Source organism: Pholis gunnellus (assembly GCF_910591455.1).
Source record: "Pholis gunnellus genome assembly, chromosome: 21".
Classification (NCBI taxonomy): Eukaryota; Metazoa; Chordata; class Actinopteri; order Perciformes; family Pholidae; genus Pholis; species Pholis gunnellus.
In genome coordinates, this window is record NC_136548.1 from 10,481,459 (window position 1) to 10,492,863 (window position 11,405).

Sequence of the window (11,405 nt, forward strand, 5' to 3'; positions counted from 1 at the left end):
CAGCATGCTCTGCTGTTGATTAGTTTAAAAGTACAGCAAGCATGTGCAGTCTTGCTCTGTGCACAAACACAGTATCTCTTATCGAGGCATGCGTTCGTTTTTTTCTTTCTCGCTCTTGCTCAACACCAGCTGGCTGAGGAAGGTCTCGGTAAACCTGTTGTGGCCACAGGCCACTGAGATGCCACACGGAGGGAAAATTACAACCTGGCAAGCTTCAAATACCATAGCCGTCGGATACGAAGCTTCAATTGGTTGCCTCCTATTCACCATTCAAGGAACAAAGCAAACTATTTGAATGATTGATAGCACTTTTACACAGCACATTTAGAAGATACACACTAATGAACTTCAGGGGATCTCATTTATCTCACTTGAATTGCATTAATTTGAACGTAAACCTTTAGAATTCACAGCCTGGTGACAAGGGATAAGAGGCAGGCCCGGTTAAAAGTCAGAGGAAAGAGACTGGTGTTTGAAATGCACACTGAATAAACAAAGGCTGCACCTCACAGAGGGTACAAGGAAACCAAACGGGTCTCATCCATCTCAAAAGTACACACAGCAGCATTACCTTGCAGGTATTTGCATAGCCGCGGCAGTCTGACACAGGTAAACATGACTTTGATTCCAAACCATGTTGTGCCAAGTTACATAATCTAGTTCGTAGTGACAGTGTGCTGCCAGCCTATAGTCACCACAGAAGAGTTCAGACAGTTTCAGCTCTCACGCTTTCTTATCGCGTTGTCTTCACAGGTGGTTTTGCAGAACTCAACCCCAAATGCAATGCAATGGACTGATATGAAGCGTTGTTCTCTTAGATGCAGTAGCGCAGTAATGCACACGCCTTAACATAACGGTATAAATAGAAAGTATGGGTTTTCAAGTGCAATATTAAAAAGCAATGCGTTTTTTTTTAAAAAGCATTTCCTCCAGCGTCTATTGTCGATGAAGGGAGGAACCTACACTGACAAACGCAATGGCAGCTGTTAGGAGTGAGTATGACAACATAACACCACGCATCACATCCTTGAATGTAGCATTTCGTACCGTAATATGTGACTGTCACATCCGTGCATTTCCTGAAACAGCTGTAAATGACTTAACATCAGTTAGAGGAAGCTGTGGTAGTGCCTCCGTGGTGAGTTACACTGCAGTCATTACAACGTTACAACACAAACTGCCACTTCATGCAGTGAGTAACATACCTGCGATCCTTTACGGGGGTCTGCTCGGGGCGTCAACACACACGCGACATCCACGGAGATACGTCTGTGGGACGCTCGAAAAAGACAGCTGTTCAATCAAAACACCACACTGCTGCACGTTAACGCTACAATGCTAATGTTAAACCGTTCAGCACGTTACTGGACAAGACCGAGTTCCTCGACGCAGATGAAAGAAAAAGTAGAGGAAAAAAAACTTTTCTTCTTTATGAAACAGTTTGGCTTCGTCTGCTCATCCTGCACCGAAGCTAAGGGGAGACGCGGCTCTGTCCTGCCCGGGCAGGGTGCAGAGGCGGCAGTGAAAGGTCGCTGTCAGGTCCGGTCAACTTACTTCAAACTCAAAATGCCTTCTCGCCTCTGATTGGCCCAAACTCAGCACGGGGATGCGTTCACGTACCCCTGGTAAATGCAGGCTCCAAATGATGACTTGTTTGCAACGTTTGTACGTGTTTTTAAGTGGAAGGTGACCACTGAGAGATTGCCTTCACCCAAGACATATTTTTACAGTAAGTATTCATTGTTTCAGCTACTTTAAACCAAAAACAAAAATGTGCTTTTAAATATAATTAGTTGTAAAAGATTAAAAAAGCAGAACTTTTGGTTTGTGATACTTAAATTGATGCCATGTGTTCTTGATTAGCTTGCAGCCCATAAAAAAGTGATTTAAGAAATATTCTCGTCTCCATTTACCAGATTATTTAATTTGCTTAATTGTCAGGGGCCCAAAAAGGAAAAACTATCCAATATTTCTCAAACAAAATGCATTGATGAGAAAAAAAATGTCTTTCCTGTTTATATAATAATCATCTTTCGACACCTTTGATTAATCTTGTGATGTTTGTGAGAAGACCTGCCCAACATCAATAGATTAGTAGCATCAGCTACACAAATGCTAGATCTACATTGACAATACTTTAACAGACCGACACAAGACATTGCTTATGCTTTCTTATGTTCTATAATTGTGTCACTGGACTGTTACTTGTAGTGGGAATACCCATTGTAATATCCCTCTACCTTTTTTCCTGAGAACTTGTTGTTGCTTCAACAGGACTTGAAGGCATCACATAGCTGGGTTATCAATCCCTCTGCTTTTCTTTGTCTTTAGATGCTGTCCACGCAAACACACATTTGATTTATGTTAGTGTTTTTCTTAGGCATTCAACAATAAAATGCAAAGCAGATGATGTCTGAATCTGCACTACCACTAAATAGCTGCTCACAATAAAAGGCTCACTGTAATGTTAATGTTGCAGTGCACCCTGCTGTTCATAATTAGACATTGTGTGCACCTCGTGGCTGTATGGCTAGTTGTCAGGGGATGTTGCATGGTCTAAAACAGGGGCGTCTTTAAGATTTTGGGATATTGAGGCCCTAGCCTGGGAGGATCCTCCTGCTCCTGCTACTTTTAACACTTCTTCCTCTTGATAATTGATTACAAATATTGTTCCATGTACTTGTCAATAAACCCATTCTGATTTCTAACATCCAGATGAAGAACAAACACATAATCTTATAAAATAAAATAAAAATCCTCACACAATACCTTGGTCATGGTAACCTATACCTTTTTTTTAAAGTGCTGTGCTGTCCGTCATAAGTAATTTGGAGTTATTTTGCAAAAAGAAAGGGTTCAGGGTAGACATGAGCATTAGATCTTTTGGTTTGGGTCTGCCAATACTGGTGAAACAACTGGGATTTATATAGAGCCCGGAAGTAATCACCATCTTTACCCACAAGTCCACCATGTGGCAGCATTTATCAGCCTCAGCTGTACTTTTTGTTAATCAGCAAGTATTAGCATGCTAACGCTCAGATGGTGACAATGGTCCACTGTATTGCTAGTTGAACATTGCTGATGTTAGCATGCGGCTCACAGCACCACTGTGTCTCCGTACAGCCTCACAGAGCTGCTAGCGGGGTTTGTAGACTCTTGTCTTTATATGATTGATGATCCTTTAAGTGCCAAGGTTTACAGATTTCCGCCTCTGAGAGATTTTGCTTTCATTTAATTTATGCTGCATGAATAAATATTGGACTCAACAGCAACTTGTTTCTATGAAAACAATGTCCCTATACACTCGATAATCCATCTAATGTCACCAGAGGTTATGTAAAAATACCTGTTGAAATACCCAAAGACACACACACACACAGACACACACACACACGGCAGTGCTCCATCATGCCAAAAAAAATTTCCTGTAGCAGAAACGCTGAATGAATGAACTGACATTCGGATGATGAATGTATTTACAAATGGAATTTGTCTTTATTTCTTTCATTGTGATTTTTTTAATCTTAATTCATGCTGGTGGAGATGACGTTTGATGCCCACTGTGCTGCCAACCACGATGGTCTTTCCATCTTCACCCCTCCACCACCTCTTAGGTTAGTTGGGGAACACCAAGCCCACCTGTAAAACATACAGCCGTTACTGCTGGCAGCTGTCAAACATGTCATTTTTCTGCTATATTGACATCATTTCCACCTGCTTTATTGTGTGGGCAAAAAAAACAACGAAATGTATATCATGAATCTGGGCACATACAAACAGTTTTGGCCGAAAAAAGTTTTGTCAAGGTAATTGTAGATGTGTTTTAGTTTACCCCCTCGTTGCACTTAAATTAACGGCTCGAATGACCAATGATTCAATGTGTGTATTAGAATTCTCCAATGTATATTATAGGCCCCGACTTTGGGCTTAGAACACACAGAATAACAGGGACGTGTCGTGGAAGGAGGAGACATTACAGTATTCATTACCTCGTCTGGGCTCATATTAGGACACATCCAGTTGTACAGGTAGTAATGAAGACTCTTGTCCATGACGCTGAACTTGAGGTTATCCAGAAAGCTCTTGTTATCCATCACGTCGAGAGCAGAGAAGACGTCAAATCCTTTCTGTCAGTGAGCAAAGGGAGCATTTATTTTGTTATCAAATCTACTCGTGAAAAAAGATACATAATACCCTTCAAATTGTATTCTATGGATCATTTTGAGTACATTGATTATTTAACTGCATGCATGTAGTTTGGAGGGAAAGCCTTGTGCACTTTTTCAATGGCACTCACAGATTTAGCCAAGACCAGTGCGTCCTCCATGAGGTCGACTGGGTCTGCGGCGGTGCCGGCAACGTAAAGGAGATGAGCTGCTCTCAGGCCAGTGTGGACTGGGTGATTCAGCACCCTGGAGGAGACGCCGTAGAAACTCACCACGTCTGTCAGTGTGCCAGCGTCACCCTGCATGTGAGGAAGGGAACACACTCTTATCTTATACTGCAGCATAATGAGCTTTAAATTGCACACAAAAAGGGTGAGGACCGCTCTAAATCAGCATCGCAAATTGTCAGGCCAGACCTCTACTACGTAGGTGTCAATCACGTTCTCTCTGGGTAGCAGCCAGTGCTCTACTTCCTGCAAAGACAACCTGGAGCTGAGGTGAAACTTGCGGAGGTTTGCCTGCAGTAGTGAGTGTAACCCCACCACATCTTCTTCAGTCAGAGGGCGCAGACCTGGAGTCTTTGTCACCTGGGAGAGAGAGAAGGAAAAAACATAGAGTTGCCTGCATCTTTAAACATTTTGTATGCACCCTTTTGGTCAGTCAGTTGAAGAGACGTGTGTGATGGCAGGTCAATGTCACACCATAATGGCACTAATGGGTTGTAGTCTGTAGGTGGCAGCACAAACTAACCTCAGGCAGACGGTAGAATTTGAGAGCTCTCTGCAGATTCATGTTGTGTCTCAGACCCGGGTAGCTCACCTCTGTCAGCTTTCGGGGATTCAGAGGGCGATGCCAGTACCTAAAATATTTAGTTTGTTTATTTGGTATAGGGACACTGAAGGTGGAGTGTTGCTTCATAAGATAAATACCAAAGATGACATGTACTCCCCATTGTAACATACTTGTTTTGGAGAAATAGCATTAGACTGCATGTTTGCTACTTAGAGGAACAAGAGTGAGTTTAATGTTTTATTGAAATCTTCACGGTGTTAAAGACCCTGAAAATGTATTTCTCCATAACATGACACATTCTTGACTAAATAAGCCATTAATGCCAAGTACAATTTTGGGTTTCACACTCAAAAACTCAGCTCATCTGCTTCACCAGGACTGGGCGGGTGTGGTTTGATCAGATTTGATTAACTGTGACTTGTCACCTTTCTCCCCTTCCTCCAAATGCAATCTGCTGCTTCAAACGAGTAAGACAAAAACAGAAATCTGCCATGTCAAATGACCAAAATACTCATGACTTTGGCAGAACATGTTGTGTTCGAGTCAAAACCCATCCCTCATATTACAGTATCGAGATTCTTCAGGGGCTTTAACGGTGCTAATTGTGGCTTCACTTTGCCTTTGAATCAAACGTGAATCAACCCTGTCTACTACCTGCAGGAGCTTAGTGGTGTGGGCAGCACTATGCCAGCTGTGTAGACAGCCTGGTGGAGGCCCTGCTCGTTGACCCGTCTGGTGAGCTCTCGGATCAGGACTGGAGTCATCCGCTTGAGGCGCAGCTTCTTATGAACACACAGGAGTTTGACCTGTGCCATCCGCTTGTCCCTGCAGGAGAGCACGTCTTTTGGAGCATTTGCTTCGAGACACTCGAAAGTAAAATTGCTACAGTTTTGTCGGCGAGTGCTCTGAATGCTAATACAGCTCGTCGGAGTTCACACGAACACACATCTTTGCATACATTTATGAGCTACTCACGTCTCATACACGCGGACCTCTGCAGGAAGAGCGGCAATGAAGCCGACTAACTTGTTATTGGTGTGTACTCGCACACCACAGTTCCACTGGGGCAGCCAGTTAGGAGGTTGTAAAGCCCTTAAGAGGAAGAGAGAGACATTGTCTGCAATATGGCTCTGTGAGTACATGCAGGGGTAGTTCAATGAGGACAATTTATGATAAAAGTATTGAGCATGAGATGACTCGGCTGAATAAATACAGCAGCTTTCTTCAACCTCGGGGCCAAATACCTGTGCCAGTTCCTAGAATGCTAATGTTAATTATTCGTAACAAAGTACATTTTTTTTAATGTTTTGTTCCCTGAAGTATACCGTTTATGCAGATCACAAAGGAAAGCAGCAAAAGTGAAGTGAAGCGATTAGAGTAGCCGGCTTGTAACTGATAACGGTTTGTCGGGTCAAGCGGGAAAGTCGACTGGGAAAAATGCTGTTGTCCTTTTCAGATTCTCAACGCCGTTGTTGCCTTAGGGCAATTCAGAGGCTTACATTCATGTGTTGCAGTCGTACAGAGCAGTTTTTAAAGTGTGTTAATGCCAGACGGCAAGTTTTGCTGAAACCAAAAGTGACTAACTGCGCATGCTTGAAGCGTACCATTGCAGATACTCCAGCGAGAACGCACACCTGACGGTGTTGTCATCCTCTTCCATGTAGTTCTCGTTGAGCAGAGTGCAAAGCTCTCTCAACTGCAATGACAGATGGAAACGTGGAGAATGTGAGTCAACATTTCCTTCGATTCACACTAATAAAAGCACTGTTCCTTACCTCTGAAAGGGATGCATGTTTCTAACTAACTTACAGTCAGTAACTTACCACAGTAGGGCTGCTCAGGTCCAGAGTGTCCCAGGAGAAACCTGAAGGTAGAGAGTAGGGCTCCTCACGGACACTGGCTTCACCTTCTACTATTGGGCCATGAGTCACAAGACTCTCACCTGAGGACACAAATATAAAGAATTAAATGAGGTGACTTAATTCTCAATGTTGTAATTATAGCGAATGACTTGTGAACTTATGGTAATGTTTTTTTTTAATGACAATACTAAATAGGATTATAGGGCTTTTTCTTCTTCTTACCATTCATCTATTTAAAATCCATGAAATGAGTTAAGTGGTATAGAGGCTGTAATCACCAGTGGAGTTAAAGGTATCCCGAGCAATGTTTTGATGAGCATACATTTCTTTGTGCCATGTTTTCTGCCTGGGTGTAATACCCTCAGGTGCCGTACACACATGCACAACCGGGGAGAATATGATCACACGTCTGCCCACAGATCCTGGTGGCAATGTGCTGTGAGACGTAGGAGCGTGCCAATAAAACGATAGAAGTAGTTTGAATGTTGTTTAGAATGATCAAAAGAAGGATTTGCAATAGTCCTGACTTTCTGCACAGTGAGTGACACATGTTTTAAAGGAACAGTTCAGCATTTTGGTAAATATGCATGCACGAGTTAGATGAGAAGATTCGTACTACTCTCAAACAGCGAGCCTGTCCAAAGTAACGCAATCCACCTACCAGCAGCTCTAAAGCTCACTAATTAACATGTGATAACTAACTAAGAAAACCGAAGCCTAATAATGATAATTTGTCATTTTACATTGGGTAACTATTTCTTGACTGACAACAGTAACTTCCTGAAGTCTCTGCGGCGTATACAGACGTTAAAGGGGTCCTCCACGTGTCAATTTCCGATGCTTTAGGACAAAGACCAAACGTGTTTGACGAGTAAACTGCAGGTTTTGTACTGATTAAACAAACAAGACACAATGTGTTAATTAATGAGCTTCAGAGGTGCTGGTTGATGGGGTTTTTTTTACCGTTGGCTAGCTGTTTGTCCCGTTTCCAGTCTTTATGCTAAGCTAACCGTCTGCTGGCTATGGCCTTATATTTAACGGATGAATGGAATCGGTCTTCTCATCTAATCTCCTGTAGAAAGCAAAAAGGGTATATCCAAAAAATGTCAAACTTTTGCTTTCGTATAAGTTTGAGCTCATGCTTTTGTTTTTAAAAGTATTTCAACAAATATTCACTGGAACAGGAATAACGTCCTACCCAGTCTGGGGACAGGCTGTGTGTCCCAGAAACGGTAAGTGTGTGATTTGGCCTGCTGCAGGGTCTTCGGCAGACTTGGGCCTAAGGAGAAGAGGTGGAGGGCTCTCTGGATCTCCTGCTGCTTCGCTTCTGGAAGAGAGTCCAGCTAGGGCAGAACAAGACCAGCAAGGACAAGTTACTACCATCTCTCCCAAGAAGATTGACGTTTGACCGTCACACAGCAGTATATCTCAAATTGATTCCTACAGCCCAAAAAAACGGTGATTTAAAAAGACACATTTTCCTGTTTCGTGTGTGATGGGCATACAGGACATCCACGGGCGAGTTTGTGAGTATTCACATTGCAACAAACACGAACCAGCACACATACATCACTGCACGTATGCACTCACACGCTCAGGAAGACACAAACCATAGCAAATGGATCCCTGGGTCCCTGTGGCTTCCAGACCTCTTCCTTCTTCTGCTTCTGTTTGCTCCCTTTTAGACTCTCCTCCTCTGTCAGCATCTTATCACTAAAAGACATTTCCACACACTGACCTTCTTGTGTATTGTAAAGGGGATTTTCACTAACTGAAGAAACAGAGAGTTGAAAACGCTGTCGTACTTACAGCAAGTTTGAATCCATCATTGTGAGCAAGTGCGAATCCTTGACGCCGAGGGTGAATTTGGGGTGTTTTCTAACACATTTGTGGTTTTTCAGCTCTTATCTTGGCTAGCAGCGATGGGAGGAGAGTGACCGCCTCAGTCACCCAACCCCACTCCCACCCAGTTGATAGATAACAATACTAACAATTAAATAAACTTCTCACGGTCTTCATATGTCAGACAGCTGCTGGATAGAGCACTGCAGCAGATTAAAGCTTCCAGCAGCTTGATCCCGGCTGCAGATTTAATTGGTTGAAATTGTCTAATTGCAGAGTTCCCATATAGTCTTCCACTTAAAAGTCAGCACTTTGTCTGGAACTTTGTATCTCTTATATACTTGATAATCTTTGCCTGAGTTCAGTATAATGGCTCAGTATTGCAAAGTCACTGACTTTGAGCACAGGCGTATTGTCAAGTTGTTGTTCATTGTTAAATACATTGCAGTGACAAAGCTATACAACCAAGTAGAAATCATATAAATGGTCACATTTAATTCCTTCTCAGAGAAAATCTCACTCAACAAGCTTTCTGGTCATACTGGCTCCTTTTGCAGATGCAATATGGCTTAAAGTAGTTCAATCTTTTAGCCTAATGATACATATCTAGATATCCAGGCATCTTCGAAAAATACAATTGGCTTAGCTCTATTCATTACTGAGGCAGGATAAGAAGATTTGAATGAAATCAGGATCCCATATTAACTTGTGGTTATGCCAGCGAAGATTCAGATTTTATATCTCTCCTACATTACATTTATTGTAGAAATGAATAAAGATATTAAATAGTTCTGTGTGCGTCATGGCGGTCAAGTCCATCAGCAGCCACGGAGCTTTTGCCTGCTGTATTAATTGTTTATTAAGCGGCTCGTTGTTCATCCCTTGTATTGTGCATCATGTACGTTCTCCTAAATATACCCCAGGAGAGGTTTACTGCAGTCCCTGCTGAGTCTATTGCACGCTGCTTGGATTCATCTGGGGAGCATGTCATTTACAAAGCCCAATATAAGAAATCACAAATTTGTCCTGAGGGGCTTTAGAATCTTTACAGCATCCTCACGAGTGCTCAGCCCTTTGTGTCTTATAAATCTGTACCACCATTTGTGCTATAAATGCTCCAATCTCCTTTGGTCTAAGTGTTTTAAACTGTAATATACATGTAGAATAGATTTTCTTTCATTTATAAAGTGCAGCCTGGAGCTATTTCTGTCTCTGCTTCATGGTTCCACTTATCTTACCACTGAAATGCAAATATAGGGAAGTATGCTAAAAACACCTGTCACCATTTAGGGTGAAGGAGTGGAGGTTGTGCGGTATAAAGGAAAGCTCATAGCGTGCTGATTGACAACAAATACAAGGGCTGAGGAGCTTGTTCCCCCTTGAGGTGTTTCAGCTCTTCTTTACTGCGACAGAGAGGAAGCACCGCGCCTCGAGACGCAGGCAGGACGACCAAACTGGGGCCGCAGCCGGCTCAGCGGCAACACCCTGGAGGCAGCAAGGCAGAGGATGAAGGCTAACGAAAGTCCCAACTGAACAACACACAACACGTCTCTGGTGAGACGATGCAGCCTCAAAGACCCTATGTGTTTGTGTCAAACTCTATATTTAGCATTCATTTCTGTTTTGTTTTACTGTATCTGTGTCTCATTTCTTCTGAAAAAGACTCAATGTCCCCCCCCCCCCCCCCAAAAGGGTCGTCAACATTTCATCTTATAGCTGAGTCCTCTCGAGTCACTCAGTTTTATCGTTGCATGTGGAAAAATTATGAGAGAGTAGGGAATTCATTTTGAATGTATTAATAATTTGAGTCCACCTGAGGCGATTACTGTCGTGCTCCACACGCTGAGAGCAGATCTACTGTCTGGTCATGTCAGAGAAACTGATTAACACTGTGATTTGCAGCATAAACATGCAGAAATACACATATGTCAACATAATGTGACCACTCTCGATATTTGATACTTGGGGGTATTGAAAACATCCGCATCCCCAAGAAGAGAGGACATTATGAACAAGCGGATGAGCTGGGCAAGCTCCTGGCTGTGTGCATTACATGAAGGAGCCATCAAGTTTTCCATGCTTTTTCTCACGGTTTTCTCTGATGGTATAGCTGTACCTTGTTATGTTCTCCAGAACTAATCCCTCAAGAGCCTGTATTTCTATTTGGGATTTTTTTTTGTGCTCCAAGCTGGCTGATGCACAGAGATTCCCTTATTCTTGAGGTAAAAAAAAAAAGGACTTTAAATTGCCCGGTGTGAGGAGCAAATTGAGATTGAAGAGGCAGAGGAGGCATGCAGACAGAATGTTACTCATTGCTTCATTTTATTTACTACCGCAACATATTCATGCATGTCATTTTGTAGATTTACATGTTTCAGATTATTCTGTGATTCCAATGACTGTATGTGCCTTAATCCCTAAAATGCTTACAACAAAAATGAATGCAACAACAAAAATGAATGCCAGATGTTCATACCCACGCCTATAGATGGTGCAAAAACACCTGCAATAATGACATACACCACTATTAAAGCCAATCCGTGACAAACTGCAAAGTGGCAATGTGTTGCTTTCTGCTCAAGGGATGTAAGGATAATCAGGCAAAGGTGTGTGTATGTGTGTGTGTAATTGTGAGTGTGACTGTGTTCTGCTGGTTTCTCCCCGCCACACCCCCCACCACACACACACACACACACACACACACACACAGTCAGAACCATTACTAATCTGTAAATAGATCTGT

General features: G+C 42.6%; 2 protein-coding genes across 2 annotated transcripts in view; both read right to left on the minus strand.

Annotated features, from left to right (window-relative positions):
- LOC306713373 (supervillin-like) overlaps window positions 1-1,435 on the minus strand; it is a 37,537-nt gene extending 36,102 nt beyond the window's left edge. The window contains exon 1 of the mRNA XM_079183043.1: window positions 1,206-1,435. The gene's annotated coding sequence lies outside the window, so the exon portion shown is untranslated. The remainder of the gene's footprint in view (window positions 1-1,205) is intronic.
- A 2,094-nt stretch (window positions 1,436-3,529) lies between these two features.
- On the minus strand, window positions 3,530-8,636 carry LOC306713547 (glycylpeptide N-tetradecanoyltransferase 2-like). The gene is made up of 12 exons (XM_079183285.1): window positions 8,630-8,636; window positions 8,431-8,533; window positions 8,019-8,163; window positions 6,782-6,900; window positions 6,563-6,654; window positions 5,934-6,050; window positions 5,613-5,783; window positions 4,917-5,025; window positions 4,583-4,753; window positions 4,298-4,465; window positions 3,990-4,127; window positions 3,530-3,639 (listed from the first exon to the last, which is right to left on the minus strand). Exons 2-12 carry the CDS (start codon window positions 8,524-8,526, stop codon window positions 3,616-3,618), a joined length of 1,350 nt encoding a protein of 449 aa, XP_079039411.1. The 5' UTR covers window positions 8,527-8,533; window positions 8,630-8,636; the 3' UTR covers window positions 3,530-3,615.
- Window positions 8,637-11,405: the final 2,769 nt, after the last annotated feature.